This window comes from Piliocolobus tephrosceles, chromosome 7 (genome assembly GCF_002776525.5).
Source record: "Piliocolobus tephrosceles isolate RC106 chromosome 7, ASM277652v3, whole genome shotgun sequence".
In the NCBI taxonomy this organism is placed as follows: Eukaryota; Metazoa; Chordata; class Mammalia; order Primates; family Cercopithecidae; genus Piliocolobus; species Piliocolobus tephrosceles.
Genome location: NC_045440.1, coordinates 147,346,547 through 147,362,265, shown reverse-complemented (window position 1 = coordinate 147,362,265; position 15,719 = coordinate 147,346,547). Strand labels below are relative to the sequence as shown.

Sequence of the window (15,719 nt, the reverse complement as noted above, 5' to 3'; positions counted from 1 at the left end):
TTTTTTTTTTTTTTTTGAGATGGAGTCTTGCTCTGTGGCCTAGGCTGGAGTACAGTGGCTTGATCTCAGCTCACTGCAAACTCCACCTCCCGGGTTCATGCCATTCTCCTGCCTCAGCCTCCCAAGTAGCTGGGACTACAGGCGTCTGCCACCACGGCCGGGTAATTTTTTGTATTTTTAGTAGAGACGAGGTTTCACTGTGTTACCCAGAATGGTCTTGATCTCCTGACCTCGTGATCCGCCTGCCTCGGCCTCCCCAAGTGCTAGGATTACAGGCGTGATCCACTACGCCTGGCTAAAAATAAATAAATTTTTAAAAATTAAATAAATAAAGTAAAATGCTGAGTACAAAGTTGAATAAAGGGCTTCAGGAGGGGTCGTGTAGGCAGAGTCCCTAAGTGTCTTTAGATTTATGTTAAATCTGCCTTAAAAACAGAGTAAGGGGCTGGGCACGGTGGCTTATGCCTGTAATCCTAGCACTTTGGGAGGCCAAGGTGGGTGGACCACCTGAGGTCAGGAGTTCGAGAGCAGCCTGGTCAACATGGCGAAAACCCATCTCTACTAAAAATACAAAAATTAGCTGGGCGTGGTGGCACACATTTGTTTTCCCAGCTACTCAGGAGGCTGAGGCAGGAGAATCACTTGAACCCAGTGGGTGGAGGTTGCTGTGAGCCGAGATCACGCCACTTCACTCCAGCCTGGGTGAAAGGGTGAAACTCCGTCTCAGAAAAAAAAAAAAAGAAAGGCAGAGTAAGGGAGATCATGCCAGAGGGGTGGCCATGGGGGTTTGTGGGGAAGGGAGGGCCAAGTAGAGGAAAGAGTCAGTCCCAGGCCATTGCGGCAGGAGTGGCCTATAGCTCTGCAGGAAGAGCTGAGAACCTGGAGCTCTCTGAGCATCAGGGTGTGCAGGGGGCATGTGGCCAGAGAAGGGACTGAGGTCTGGTCACGTGCAGCTGGGCAGGTCCTCAAAAGGACTTTGGAGTTTTTGTTTTGTTTTGTTTTTTTAGACAGAGTCTCACTCTATCACCTAGGTTGGAGTGCAATGTCATGATCTCAGCTCACTGCAACCTCCGCCTCCCAGGTTCAAGCGATTCCCCTGACTCAGCCTCCCGAGTAGCTGAGATTACAGGTACCCGCAACCATGCCTGGCTAATTTTTGCATTTTTAGTACAGACAGGATTTTACTTTGTTGGCCAGGCTGATCTCAAACTCCTGACCTCATGATCCAGCTGCTTCAGCCTCCCAAAGTGCTGGGATTACAGGCGTGAGCCTCTGCGCCCAGCCCCCAGCACTTTGGTTTTTACTGTGGCTGATGCTGGGAGCTATGTAGCAGCTGCTGGTGTCACTTTACAAGGCCCACCCTGACCCCTCTGTTGAGGACCCACCATGGGAGTGGCAGACAGAGACTAGTTAAGAGGTTAGCTTAGCTACCTAGCAAGAGATTCTGGAGGCTGGGACCAGGGTCGGGGCAGCAGAGGTGCGGCATGTGCAGGGCTGGGAGCAAAGGCTGGCCAGGGTCCTCAGCTCCCTGGAGGGAGGAACAGCAGGGGTGGGGCTGGGTTTTGGTGGGCTGAGGGGTGAGTGGGAAGTAGGAGATGGAGAGCAGTAGTAGCCACAGCTCTTTGAAAGGCTGGAAACAAATGGAGCTTGGGTGATGTCGGGGATTTGTGGTGAGTGGGATTGTGGATTCTGAAGGCACCGCCCAGGTTTGAGGCCTGGTGCTGCTGTGGGCCTATCTGCACCTCCGTTTCCCTTTCTGTGGTGAGGATTAGCGGCAGCAAAGAATGCAGTGGGGCCATCACCCTGTCACCTTCTGGGGTTATTTGTGACGATGCCAATGATGGTGTGAGATGGGGAGGTGCAGGCAGGACAGAAAGCTGCAGGAATGGGCGGGCAGGACCCGAGGCAGGAGGAAGGCTGTGCTGCAATGCACGCTCTTGGAGACCAAGGATGGGGAGCTGCCCATGCTCAGCAGCTGGCAGGTGTGAGGGACCAGGAGCAGGGTTGAGAAGGTTGCTGGAGGCATTGAAGGCCAGCCTTGGCCAGGGGCGGACCTGGAGACCCAGCACTTGTCATGCAGAGGGTGTCATGGACACAGAGGCTTGGAGATCCTGAGTGAGGGGCAGTGACTCAGGCCCCTTGGTGGGTTTAGTGGGGAAGGTGATTGGCCATTTTCGGACCACGGAGGCCAGGGGAGTGGAGGGCCACCAGAGGACACTCCTGTCTACCCTGCCAGCCAGGGGCTGGAGTGGGCCAGATGGGGCCGGTGGACTGGACTGGGCTGGCTGGAGTGTCCTGAGGGGTCCAGCCTGGCCAACACCTCCTGGTCAGCTGGGGGTTGAGGCTGCAGCAGGAGAGGAAGCATCTGAGCCCCAGTAACCAGTCCTCAGCGCCCAGGGCTGAGCTGCTCCCTCCCTCCTTCCGTCTTTCAGTTTCACTTTTGTTTTCCCCGCTCCCTGCAGTTAGGCTTGCTGAGGGGCAGGCACAGGAGTCCTGGCTGAGCTCATGGCCTGAGGCTGCCGAGAGCGGCAGCAGGGAGTGTAAGTACCGTGTGTGGGGCCACCCATAATGGGGGAGTATTGAGGGCACACCTCGGAGGGGCCTGGGGAGGGGTAGGAGGGGTGGAGTGGGCTGTTTCCCCACCCACCGGATGCCCCATCCCAAGGTTACAATGGCGGAGGCAGAGGCACGGGTGGCAGTGGAGGTCCGTGGACTGCCTCCTGCTGTGCCCGACGAGCTGCTCACACTCTACTTTGAAAACCGCCGACGCTCTGGAGGGGGACCTGTGTTGAGCTGGCAGAGACTGGGCAGCGGGGGCATCCTCACCTTCAGAGAGCCTGCAGGTGAGAGGACTGGCTGAAGGGGCAGTCTGGGTGCCTTGATGTTCTGATGCCTGACGTCCTGCCCTGCCGCTGCCCACAGACGCCGAGAGGGTCTTGGCCCAGGCAGATCACAAACTACATGGTGCCCAGCTGAGCCTGCAGCCAGCTCCACCACGAGCCCCTGCACGCCTGCTGCTCCAAGGACTGCCCCCTGGCACCACACCCCAGCGTCTGGAGCAGCATGTCCAGGCCCTGCTGCGTGCCTCGGGGCTCCCAGTACAGCCCTGCTGTGCCTTGGCCAGCCCCCGGCCAGACCGGGCTCTGGTCCAGTTGCCCAAGCCCCTTTCTGAGGCAGGTGAGAGGCGGGTTGGGGTTGAGGTGCTGGCTAGGGGAGGTTCCCTGAGCTGACCTGCACATTCCCCACAGATGTCCGTGTCCTGGAGGAGCAGGCCCAGAATCTGGGCCTGGAGGGGTCCTCGGTGTCCCTGGCCCGGGTGCCCCAGGCCCGAGCGGTGCGTGTGGTGGGGGACAGCGCCTCTGTGGACCTGCTGCTGCTGGAGCTGTACCTGGAGAATGAGCGCCGCAGTGGTGGGGGGCCCCTGGAGGACCTGCGACGCCTGCCCAGGCCCCTGGGCACTGTTGCCTCCTTCCAGCAGTGGCAAGGTGAGTGGGGCTGGGCAGACCCAGCCGACCCTCCCTCTCCTGCAGAAATCTGACAGGTTTTCTGTCCTTTCCCTTCCTCCAAGTGGCAGAACGAGTGTTGCAGCAGGAGCACCAGCTGCAGGGCTCAGAGCTGAGCCTTGTCCCCCACTACGACGTCCTGGAGCCTGAGGAGCTGGCTGAGAACACAAGTGAAGGGGACCACCCATCCACCCTGGGGCCTAGGGCTACCAAACATGCTTTCCTGAGGACTGGAGGGCTGGTGACGGCTCTGCAGGGTGCAGGGACTGTGACAACGGGCTCTGGCGAGGAACCAGGGCAGTCAGAGGCCTCTCTGAGGACAGGCCCCATGGGGTCTCTGGGACAGGCAGAGCCGGTCGGCTCAATGCCCATGGGGTCTCTTGAACATGAGGGGCTGGTAAGCCTGAGGCCTGTGGGGTTGCAGGAACAGGAGGGGCCCATGAGCGTGGGGCCTGTGGGGTCTACAGGCCCAGTGGAGATCTCTAAGGGGTTGCCGGGGCAGGAGGGCCTGGTGGAAATTGCCATGGACTCACCAGGACAAGAAGGGCTGGTGGGTCCCATGGAGATCGCCGTGGGGTCTCTGGAGAAGGCAGGGCCTGTGAGCCCAGGACGTGTGAAGCTGGCGGGGCAGGAGGGCCTGGCGGAGATGGTGCTGTTGATGGAGCCAGGGGCGATGCGCTTCCTGCAGCTCTATCACGAGGACCTTCTTGCGGGCCTGGGAGACATCGCTCTCTTCCCACTTGAAGGACCCGATGTGACTGGCTTTCGGGTGAGTGACCCCTCAGGGCTCCTCACCTTCAGCCCCCTCCTCCTCCTGACTCAGAATACCTTTTCTGTGCTCTAAACCTGCAAACTCCCCCTCTGCCATGGCCCTGCAGCTCTGTGGAGGCCAGACTTCTTGCGAGGCGGCCGAGGAGTTTCTGCGGAGCCTGCTGGGCAGCATTAGCTGCCATGTGTTGCACCTGGAGCACCCGGGCAGCGCCAGGTTTCTCCTGGGCCCAGAAGGGCAGCGCCTTCTCCAGGGGCTGGAGGCTCAGTTCCAGTGTGTCTTTGGGACAGAGCGCCTGGCCACAGCCGCCTTGGACACGGGTCTTGAAGAGGTAGAGATGGAGTCCCACCCCTGCCCTCCGCTTTCTCACGCCTCTGCCCCAGACCTCCTCTGCCCTTGCCCAGAGGCTAGTGGTCCTGATGTCCTCTCCCTACAGGTGGACCCTACCGAGGCCCTCCCAGTGCTCCCTGGTGATGCCCACACCCTGTGGCCCCCAGACGGTACAAGTGGTGGCCAGGAGGACGTGAGCCTGGGTAGGACTCCCTGGGAGCCCTCAGCACATCCTGTGGCCCTCACTTGACCCCACCCCCTGCCCTGCGCTGTCCTCCCATCTGTCTACTGACCCCTCTTAGGCCCACCGTGTACCCCAAAAACTTGCTTCCCATCTTTCACTCATTCCAACTCCTCCTGGGCCCAGCCCCTGACCCAGTGGCCTCTCCCTGCCCCCAGAGGAGGTCCGAGAACTGCTGGCTACCCTGGAGGGCTTAGACCTAGACGGGGAGGACTGGCTGCCTCTGGAGCTGGAGGAGGAAGGGCCTCAGGAGCAGCCAGAGGAGGAGGCGACCCCAGGGCATGAGGAGGAGGAGCCTGTGGCCCCCAGGTGGCTGGAGGAGGAGGCCGCTCTGCAGCTGGCCCTCCACCGGTCGCTGGAGCCTCAAGGTCAGGTGGCTGAGCAGGAGGAGTCTGCTGCCCTGCGCCAAGCCCTAGCCCTCTCCCTGCTGGAGCAGCCCCCGTTGGAGGCAGAAGAGTCCCCAGATGGGGGGACTGAGGGCAAGGCCCAGCTGGTGGTGCACTCGACCTTTGAGCAGGATGTGGAGGAGCTGGACCGGGCGCTCAGGGCTGCCTTGGAGGTCCACCTCCAGGAGGAGACGGTGGGGCCCTGGCGCCGCACACTGCCCGCAGAGCTGCGTGCTCGCCTGGAGCGGCACCATGGTGTGACTGTTGCCCTGCGCGGTGACTGCACCATCATCCGTGGCTTCGGGGCCCACCCTGCCCGTGCTGCCCGCCACTTGGTGGCACTTCTGGCTGGCCCCTGGGATCAGCGTTTGGCCTTTCCCTTGGCAGCTTCAGGCCCTACCTGTGAGTCTACATCCTGGACTGAGGGACGGTGGGGTGGGCTGGTTAGCAGGTGCTAGTGCCCCAGGCACGGCTCTGACCTCCCCTTTCCCCCACGCATCAGTGGCGGAGCAGACGCTGAAGGGGCCCTGGAACAAGCTGGAGCATCTTGCAGAGAGCACCGGGGAATTCCGAGAGGTGGTGCAGGCCTTCTACGACACCCTGGACGCTGCCCACAGCAGCATCCGCATCGTTCGCGTGAGTCCATGCCCTGTCTCTCTGGCCCCATGGCGTCCTGGGCTCTTCCACCATCAGCACCTTGCCAAGTCTGTGGCCTGTCTCGCTCGCCTACATCAAAGTCAGCTGACCAGGAGCTGACAGGCTCCCAGTCCTGTTCTCTGCCCAGAGGGCGTTCCCAAAGTGGGTAGGGAAACAGGAGGGAACAGAGTGGGGGTCTTGGCATCTGATAGGCCTGAATGAGGGTCACCACTCTGCCACTCATGACTGGGTCACCAGGGACTATGGGACCACTTCCAGGCCTCAGTTTCCTTACTTGGAGCATAGGCGGTGACGCCATCTTGTGGCTATTGTGAGGATTACTTGTTTCACAAATGCATCGCTTGTGCTGTTCTGGGTGCTCTTCTGCCTCCACCCAGGCTTGCTGCGGTCACTGTGCTGGGGTCACTGTGCTGATGACACTGCGCAGGGCACTCTCAACTCTTGATGCTCAAAGTTGTGCGTGCGGCCAGCAGCATCACCCTCCACCAGGAGCTGGTCAGAAATGCAGAAAGAACCTCTGGTTGTCCCCAGACCTGACCACCGCCATCACCACCATCACCACCATCACCACCAACACCACCAACACCACCAACACCGCCACCATTACACCATCACCATGACCCTCACCACTCACTGTCATCACCACCACCATCACCATCACCTTCACCACTCACTATTACCACCACCACCATGGCCACCATCGTCACCATCACCACCATTAGCATCACCACTATCACTGCCAGCTTCACCAACACACCTTCACCACTCACCACCACCAGCATCACCACCACCCAGACGCACTGAGCTCATATCCTGGTGGTTTTGTTAATTATATGTACTTGGTTCTTCCAGTGAGCACCTTTATGACTTTAACTGGTACACTTGAATATTTTTTTCACTTGACAGCTTTAGCGATTGTTTCTTGCCTTCCTGCAAGAAGGCAAGATGGAGGAGAACGGGCCTTGCTTCTCTCTCTTTTGCCTCCTCCCTCACCTTCCATCTCAATTTGGTCCGGTACATTATTTTTATTATGTAGTAAAGGTTTCTGTAACTATCACACAGCCTCCATGCTTGGACCATAGGTTGGTAAATGTACTATAATAATGAAAAAATATTTACCATTGAGCCATAGAAAGATAAATGAAATCCTAGTTATTAAAACTGTGTTCTGTGAAAAAGATATTCTAGAATTCAAGGCTAATGGCCGTTCTTTTTTTGACTTTCTTTGTTTTTTCTGGGTCATGCTTGACCAGCGGGTTACTCAGTCCCCGCTTGTCACCTTTTGGCACAGATTCTTTTGTTTAGTGGGAGTATCTCCTTGAGTGGATGGCAAACATATTTGACTTTTAAATTTATGTTTATGTGAACATATATATAAACATATACATTTATATATATAAACATACACATTTATATATATATATGATTTTCTTTAAGACAGTGTCTCTCTCTGTTGCCCAGGCTAGTGTGCAGTGGCACGATCTCGGCTAACTGCAACCTCCGCCTCCTGGGTTCAAGTGATTCTGCCTCAGCCTCCCAAGTAGCTGGGATTATAGGCACACACGACCACACCCAGCTACCTTTTGTATTTTTAGTAGAGATGGGTTTTGCTTTTTTGTTTTTGTTTTTTTTGAGATGGAGTCTCACTCTGTTGCCCAGGCTGGAGTGCAGTGGCACGATCTCAGCTCCCTGCAAGTTCTGCCTCCCGGGTTCATGCCATTCTCCTGCCTCAGCCTCCCGAGTAGCTGGGACTACAGGCGCCGCCACCGCACCTGGCTTATTTTTTGTATTTTTAGTAGAGGTTTCACTGTGTTAGCCAGGATGATCTGGATCTCCTGACCTCGTGATCTGCCCACCTTGGCATCCCAAAGTGTTGGGATTACAGGCGTGAGCCACTGCGCCTGGCCGAGACGGGGTTTTGCCATCTTGGTCAGGCTGGTCTCGAACTCCTGACCTCAAGTGATCCACCTGCCTTGGCCTCCCAAAGTACTGGGATTACAGGCATGAGCCACTGCGCCCGGCCGACTTTTAAATTCATATTGCCCTTTACAATTGGAGGTATTTTGCAACTGTAATTTAATGTCGGTATAAACTTCCATGTTCTCATGTGTCCTAATATGCCCTTATTTGTTCTTATTCTTCATTAAGAGTTTGGCAGGATATAGTGTTCAGGTTCAAAATATGTTTTCCCTCAGATATTTGAAGACATTGCTGTTTTTCTTCCTTCTTAAAAAATATTTTTCTTGGAAAGTTAAAAAATATCCCCCCATGGTTTCTTAGCATCTGGTGTCCGCAGTGAGAGACCCGGTGTGAGAAGGCGAGATTTCTTCCCGTTTGCATATTGACCTCGGGGTGTGTGTGTGTAAACTCGCAGGGTTTTCTTTCACTCTGAGGGTTGAGGTTTCCTGGCAGGTGGGTGCCGGGCGCGTCTTTCCTCACTGTCCTTCTTGGCATTTCACAGATCTTGTGTATCTGAAGATGTTCCTTCAGCTCAGGGAAGCCGTCTTCCCTGTGTGCGCTGGAGCCTCCGGCCGGCGGAGCTCCTGCCATTCGGGCTCAGACCTCGTGCCCCTTCACCTGCTCCCTCGGAGTTCCTTTCTCTTCCGTTAGCTCCGCACCCTGCGTCAGTTCCTGAACTCCATCTAGAACACTAGCTGGGGTTTTAGTTTGAACCACTTCCTTATTTGGCTCACCCTCCTGGATTGAGCTCAGCGCCCCTTTCTGAACGTAGAAGCACTCTGGTTTTCAGACTAGTTCCTTCTCATGGCAGCTAGTCTTGTTTAATGGACATAGTGTTCTTTTGCAACCCTGTGAAAAAACTATTTAGAATTTCTTTAAAAGTGTTTCTCAGGGCTGTCAGGTTGGTCACCTGAGGCCTTCTCTCCCACCTGGGTCTTTCAGCACTGAGAGGTCTGTGGGCAGCTCCTGGTGTTGGAGTCAGGTCCTGTAGGCAGCATAGGGCCCTGGCTCCGCTCTTCTCTGCAGAGGCCTCACTGTGAGTGGGTGGGGTTTGCCCCATGGGACCTCCATGGGAGGGGGGAGGGGGCATCAGACTCCCCTGGAGGGGTCAGTCTCCCCAGAGGCCCTCTGAAGTCACTTGTCTCATGGAGGTGTTACTGTCTGCTGCTGGACAGAGCATGATGGAGGCTGCAAGGACTCCCTCAAACCCTTCAACAGAGGGCTCCTGGTTGCCGGGCTCAGTTCTGCCCTGGGTGGGCCCCAGGGCGTAGGAAGGGTGTTTAATCCTGGCCCCGGGCCATCCCCCCCGCAGGTGGAGCGGGTGTCGCACCCGCTGCTGCAGCAGCAGTATGAGCTGTACCGGGAGCGCCTGCTGCAGCGATGCGAGCGGCGCCCGGTGGAGCAGGTGCTGTACCATGGCACGACAGCGCCGGCAGTGCCTGACATCTGCGCCCACGGCTTCAACCGCAGCTTCTGCGGCCGCAACGGTGAGGCCTGAGCCCGGCAGGGGCGGGGGCTCTGCGCACCCTGACCACCCTGACCTTGCCCCGTCCCGCCCTGCAGCCACCGTCTACGGGAAGGGCGTGTATTTCGCCAGGCGCGCCTCCCTGTCGGTGCAGGACCGCTACTCGCCCCCCAACGCCGATGGCCACAAGGCGGTGTTCGTGGCACGAGTGCTGACTGGCGACTACGGGCAGGGCCGCCGCGGTCTGCGGGCGCCCCCTCTGCGGGGCCCAGGCCACGTGCTCCTGCGCTACGACAGCGCGGTGGACTGCATCTGCCAGCCCAGCATCTTCGTCATCTTCCACGACACCCAGGCGCTGCCCACCCACCTCATCACCTGCGAGCACATGCCCCGGGCTTCCCCCGACGACCCCTCTGGGCTCCGGGGCCGCTCCCCAGACACTTAACCGAAGGGGCCACCCTCTGGCCTCCTGCTTCCCAGGCTCCCGGCTCCGCACAGCCTGATGCCCCCGCCTCCAACTGTGGCCGCCTGAGCTGCGGGATCCAGAAGGCGGTGTGGAGTTGGGGGTCAGCAGCGGCCGAGGGGGGCTGGGCTGGGTCCCCGCCTGGGCCGACCCCACCACCAGGGGTCAGCAGAGCCCAGGAGGCGACGCCGCCCGCCCGCCCGCCCAGACCTCGCCTGAATCGGCTCCGTTGTTTGAATAAACGTGAACGTGAACCCAAGCGGAAGGGCCCCGGGAACTCCGACTGCGACCTCTGTTTGGGGACTGGGGACCTCCGCGGCCCAGGGGCGGGGTCTGCTGCTCCCGAGGAGACGTCGGGGTGCGGGGCGGGGCCCGGAGCGCACCGGGGCGAGCGCACTGCGTTCCTGTGTCGCGCACGCTGGCGCAGACAGCGTCTCCTTGCCGACCGGCCCGCCCCGTGCGCCCGGGACTCAGGTGTGCGCCGCGCCCTGGCGGAGTCGTCCCGCGCGGGCACCGGCCCCGCCGCTCCCGTGATCTCGCGCAGACACGGGCGCGCCGCGCAGACACGGGCGCCCGATCTCGCGGGCAGCGTTGGCTAGCGCTCCTCCGGGCCCGCGCGCTGCAGCTCTGGGTGGGGGCCGGGGCGGGGCTCGGGGTTCGCCCCGCCTGCGCCGCCTCCGCCGTTTTCCCGGCCCGAGCAGTCTGGCTGCGGCGGCAGAGCTGAAGCGAGCGGAGCCACCAGGCACGTAAGACCGCGGGCAGGATGGAGAGGCGCGCCGCGTGAGGGCGTTGCGGGGTGGGGGTCGGGGGGGTCTCCGGCCGCAGGCCACACGGAACTGGGGGCTGCGTCGCGCCCCCTCCTGCCCTCGCTCGAGAGGACAGGATCTCCCTGCACGCCCGAGACTGCGGAACTGGACAGGCGGTGCCCGGGGTGTGGGCAGGAAAGGCTGCTGGGCTGACCGCAGGGCTCTGGGCCGGGGACTGCAACCAGGGCGGCCCGTGGAGGAACCAGTGGGGGCGGGGCGCGGCGGGCCCCTGCTCGGTGTCCGCTGTCTCCTCCCTAGCCCTTGGCCTGAGGGCGGAGGCACAGAGCCCACATTGTGCCCCCACGCCGGCCTACCCTCGCCGAGACAGAGTCCCATTCACCTCTCAAACGCCAGTGCTCTTGGGGACGGGGGCTGGGGAGTGTGCGCGCGTGGGTATGCGTGCGCCCTGGTTGCGTCCGCCGTGCCGGTGTACGCGCCCCCACGGTGGGCTGCTGGAGCGGCTGCCTGGGCTCCCTCCCGGCCTCGCCGCAGCAGAGCTCCGGCGGCCCACGCCGCTGCGGCTGTAGCTATTTATAGGCCTTCGCTGCGGAGATGGAGGTGGGACTGCGGGCTGAGGTGGGGTGGCGTGATGGGGAGTCCTAGAGGTCAAGACAGCTTGGAGGTGGACTGCTGGTGTCCAGGGGAAGGGCTTGGGTGTCCTTCCCTGAGGACCCGGTGAGTGGTGGGGGCAGTGGTCAGCGTTCCTTGATGGCCTGGCCCGCCTGCGATTAGAGGGTTAGAGGCGGGTCCAGTTTGGGATGGAGGCAGTGGCGGCCGGCATCTGAGTGAAGGTAGTCGCCCCTTCCCCTTCCATTGGACAGGGTGGAAGGTGGTCTGTCCCGTGCCGGTTGAGCCCCTGGGTGACAGAGTAGGAGGGTGTGGGTGACTAAGAGAGGAGAGTGGCAGTCAGTGTGCGGGCGTGGGGGTGGCCAGGGTGGTCAGTGTCCTGGTGATAGACTGGAGGGTGAGGCCAGTGGCTGGGGGGGGTCACTGTGTGGGTGTCTGAGGAATGGGCGGGAGGGGGCGAGGCAGTCATGGATGGAGAGAGGGTAAGTGCCTGGGGCGAGAGCATGGGGGTCAGTATGTGGGTACAGCAGGGTGCAGGAGGGGTTGGGTGCCAGTGTCCAGGCCAGAGGGTGGGTGGGGCGGGGTCCGTGTCTAGGTTAAGAAGGTGGTGGGTGGGTCGGGGTGCAGAGTCCACACAGGCTGAGGTGTGACCCCTCCCGCTTCCCCTCCAGGAGGCCATGTCGGGTGAGGACGCTGAGGTCCGGGCAGTCGCTGAAGATGTCTCCAATGGAAGCAGTGGCTCGCCCAGCCCCGGGGACACACTGCCCTGGAACCTTGGGAAAACGCAGCGGAGTCGGCGCAGCGGGGGTGGCGCTGGAAGCAACGGGAGTGTGCTGGACCCTGCGGAGCGGGCGGTCATTCGCATCGCAGGTAACTGCGCAGGGCCTTGCCTGTGCACCTCCTTAGCACGCGCAGGTTGGCTGAGCTCCCGCTGCGTGCTAGGCGCTGGAGCTGGGACTGGATGGGGGGGACCGGATGGGGGAGGCCTGGGGGGATCTGCGGGTCAGGGAGGGCCTCGCGCCTCCCAGGTGAGTGCAGGCGGCGCAGCGCCACCTGCTGGGCCCGCCCAGGCGGTTCATGAGACCTGGGGTTGGGCTTCTTGCTGCGGCGTCCATCATTGACTTTAAAACGGTCCGGTGTCCAGATGCAACAAGGATATTTTGGGCTCCTGGGGCAGAGCTGCCCACAAGGCCCTCAGTCTTGGCTGCCACCATGGGGGCCAGGTGGGCATGTACAGGAGCAGTGTATAGGGAGGGGATGCCTGGTTGTCTGGGGCCCCAGCCTCTTCCCGAGCTAGGCTCTGGCCTTGCTTTCCAGTAGCTCCCCATCCAGGGAGGGGATGCCTGGTTGTCTGGAGCCCCAGCCTCCAGGATGGGAAGCACCTGCGAGAGGCCTGGGGAAGGGGTAGGGCAGGAGGGAAGTGGGTGACCTAGAGCTGGAGGCCATGGGCAGGGTGTGCTAGGAGAGGGAGGAGCCGTAGCTCTCTAGGCTTCAGCTGGAGAGTCCTGACCTGTTCCAGCCGGAGGGAAGGGAGGCCCCTGCGGGAGGCCAGGAGAGGGCTGCAAGGCCAGGTGCTGAGCCCTGGGGGGATGTTGCAGGCGACAGGAATCGGGGCTGGTGGGAGCAGGAAAGAGGGAAGGAGAGGGTCACCGCCCTGGACCCAGCCCCAGCCCTAGGGTCTGGTTCGACCTGCATGACCTTCAGGGCCTTTCACAGCACACGCGGACTTTAAAGAGAGAAGTCACTTCCTTCCCACTTGAAAGGGAATCACTTGTGTCGTTCCCACACCTGGGCTTTCCTCGGCATCACCTTTACAGTTGTGGAGGAGTGTGGGGGGTCCTGAGGCCCGGCTGACTGTGGTCGCCTCCAGTACTCACTGCAAAGGCTGTACCCGCAGCCAGCACCTTCCGCGCGCGCCGGGGCTCTGCGTCCTCTGACGTTTCCTTAGGACCTCTGACGGATTCCTGGAAGCGGGACTTAGTTACAGGACATGTGGCATTAAGCTTGGAGAAAACACGGCCAGGGGCATCCCAGACACGGTGGCCGACATTGGTGAAGGCGGGGAGAGCTGGAGCTTTGCCAATCTGATGGGTGGAAAGAGTTGTTCTAATTATCACCGAGCAATTTTTCCTTCTGTGAATGGGCTATTCCAGTCCTTGTATGTGTACTTAATTCTTCTTGTGTGTGGTGCTTTAAGGCTCTTTCTACCGACTCAGTTGTCTCCAGTGTTGCAATGGGAAAGTTCTCAGCTGCACGCGGGAAGCGAGGTGGGGGGCGGGCAGGGGCGCATCTCGGAGGCAGTAAGGTCGCCGGCCCGGCGGGGAACAGACAGGTCGGGGCCGCCTCTGGGCAGGGGCCACCCGGGGACCCCGGGTGTCGGCGGCCGCGACCCGGGCGGGAACGGGAAGGGGCGTGCGTGCGGGACTCGGAACTCGCAGAACCGGCCCGCGGGGAGGCGCCCAGACGCGGCTCCCTCTGTCCGGCCGCGGCGGCCCCGGCCCCGCCCCGCCCGTGGGGCATCCTGGGTGCGGGGGCGGGGCGGGGGCGGCCTCTTTAAGCGGCGCGCGCGGCCGCGGGGGCAGAGTGGCCGCCGGGGGCTGGAGGCCCCCCCGCGCCCCGCGCCCCGCGCCCGCCGGCATGGCCGCCCTGCTGACGCCTGGCCCGCCGCCCGACGAGCAGGACTTCATCCAGGCCTACGAGGAGGTGCGCGAGAAGTACAAAGGTACGGCCCCCCGCCCCGCTGCCGGGCCGGCCGCTCCTGACAGCCGAGCCCCGAGCACCTTGTTGTCCACGGTGGCCGTCCGATCGCCTGCCCGAGCGTGGCCACTCCGCCGGCCTCGTCCGCCTGGATCGCCCCCCACGGCCGCCAGTGCCTGGGGAAGGGACGGGCGCGCTCCGCTGAGCCCCCGCGGCCATGCCCTTAATAGGGCATCGTGCGGCCCGGGTGGGTGGGGTGGGTCTCGGGCGGGTGGGGGCGCTCAGGGCTTGTCGGGGTCGGCTGTCTGGGCCAGGATCCGGTGTCTGTGGCCAGCAGACACATGGGTCGAGGCTGAGCCATCTCCTGCCCCTCCCTTGGGACACCTCTGCATGGGACAGGGGAGGCCCCGGCCTGGCAATGGGTCACATAGTTGCCGCCTCTCCTCACCTCCCTAAACTGGTGAGGGCCTGGGCTGCCACCCTTCCTTGGCAGGGCACCCCCCACACCCCTTCTCTGTTCTCTAGGGGACAGCTGTGGGCTAGGGGTCATGGTGGCCCCTCCTTCCTCACTAGGGGAGCATCAGAGTGGCCTGCCCACCTGTTTGGTGCCTCCTGTTTGGTGCCTCGGCAGACCCCCTTCCCTAGTCCGTGCCCACAGGGAGCCCCTGGACCTGCCCAGGCCCTGGCGCCCGCCAGCCATTCTTGCAACCCAGCTGCCTGGCTCGGCCTGGGTCGCCCAGCTCCAGGCGGTTGTGGACACAGCATTGGCTCTCTGCCTGCAGAGGCTTAGGGGCAAGGGACTGAGCTGCTGGGGAAGGTCGGGGTGGGGGCCCCAGGCAGAACCCATCACAGCAGGCTCCAGCTCCACGTGGCTGGTTTTGCTGGCTCTGCCCCCAAGGGCAGCTCAGGGAGAGAGGTTCTGCTGGGGCCCGTGGTGCCGCTCTCCAGCACAGCCTTGCCCAGCCGGGTAGGTTTCATGGTGCCCCGAACTCATCTCCTTCAGGCGCCCTCCACCAACGGCTCTGGGGCAGGGTGGATGTGCTGCTGTGGTGCTCTTTGACAATGCTGTGCCCAGCCCCTTTGCCTGTGTGACTAGTTCATCTGGGCTAGGGGAGACACTCCTGCACCCTTGGGGAGGCCTTGAGGGGGCGGCCCGTTGCTCAGGCTCTGCATGGCCAGCCCTGCCTTGGAGGGAGCACCCGGAAGGTGCTGGGGTGTAGGGCAGGGAAGCAGCTGCCCACCTGGCTCCAGCCCTCCTGGCAAGCCCCAAGACAGCTGTTTCTGAGCTGACCACTCTGTTCAAAGTGCGGGACCTGTGCAGTATGGTTTCCTCCTGGAGTTCTTGGTCTGGTCAGGTTGCTGGGCTGCCTAGGGTGCCCTAGCCTGTTCGGGGCGTTGTGCTGAGGCTTTCCTGGCCCCAGGGATGTCTTTTCTCTACCTCCTGGGGTAGGAGCTACTTCTGATTCATCCAGGGGTGGGCCAGACAGATCGCTGGAGGTTGCTGGAACCCTATCTCAGGGCCCTCCCTCCCAAGCTCAGCTCCTCTGAAGGCCAGGATTGGTGTTGGACACGCTCGCAGTCTTGGCCCATTGTCTGCCTTCTGGGCTTGGTTGTGGAGGCTGGTGAGGGGGCAGGGGGTGCTGGGGTGCCTGCCTAAAGTGGAGTCGTCACGTGATGGTGCAGCTGCCCGCATGTGTGTGGCACTGGCCTGAGAGTGGCTAAACAGCAAGGCAGGTGCTGAGGCTCCGTGAGCCCACCAGGCACCCCAAGTCTCCTTAGCTCCTGGCTTGCGACAAGGGGACGAGGGAGGGCTGGTCTGGTACTTGTGTCTGGGAGCCACGGGCCAAGGCTTAGGAGGGCGTGCAGGAGTTCAGAG

General features: G+C 61.5%; 2 protein-coding genes across 3 annotated transcripts in view; both read left to right on the top strand.

The window, feature by feature from the left end:
- Positions 1-1,952: 1,952 nt before the first annotated feature.
- On the top strand, positions 1,953-10,053 carry PARP10 (poly(ADP-ribose) polymerase family member 10). Its single transcript, XM_023188200.3, has 12 exons — positions 1,953-1,982; positions 2,463-2,540; positions 2,666-2,843; positions 2,923-3,177; positions 3,249-3,485; positions 3,569-4,272; positions 4,382-4,603; positions 4,709-4,805; positions 5,002-5,631; positions 5,732-5,865; positions 9,158-9,332; positions 9,409-10,053. The coding sequence occupies exons 3-12, from the start codon at positions 2,672-2,674 to the stop codon at positions 9,753-9,755; spliced, it is 2,973 nt and encodes a 990-aa protein (XP_023043968.1). The 5' UTR covers positions 1,953-1,982; positions 2,463-2,540; positions 2,666-2,671; the 3' UTR covers positions 9,756-10,053.
- A 233-nt stretch (positions 10,054-10,286) lies between these two features.
- Positions 10,287-15,719, top strand: part of PLEC (plectin) — a 61,689-nt gene continuing 56,256 nt past the window's right edge. The window contains exons 1-2 of one of the 2 annotated variants that reach the window (XM_026449697.2): positions 10,287-10,515; positions 11,818-12,016. In XM_026449697.2, coding sequence (XP_026305482.1) covers positions 11,824-12,016 — 193 coding nt within the window. In that variant the 5' untranslated portion in view covers positions 10,287-10,515; positions 11,818-11,823. Of the gene's footprint in view, positions 10,516-11,817; positions 12,017-13,732; positions 13,869-15,719 lie in introns of those variants that run through there. The other variant, XM_026449700.1, reaches the window with a different exon arrangement.

Excerpts from the sequence above, each read along its gene's own strand:
- PARP10 (XM_023188200.3), top strand. The coding sequence starts at position 2,672 with ATGGCGGAGGCAGAGGCACGGGTGGCAGTGGAGGTCCGTGGACTGCCT. Across the intron at positions 4,604-4,708 it reads TGGACACGGGTCTTGAAGAG|GTGGACCCTACCGAGGCCCT; the intron begins GTAGAGATGGAG and ends CTCTCCCTACAG. Across the intron at positions 5,866-9,157 it reads GCAGCATCCGCATCGTTCGC|GTGGAGCGGGTGTCGCACCC; the intron begins GTGAGTCCATGC and ends TCCCCCCCGCAG.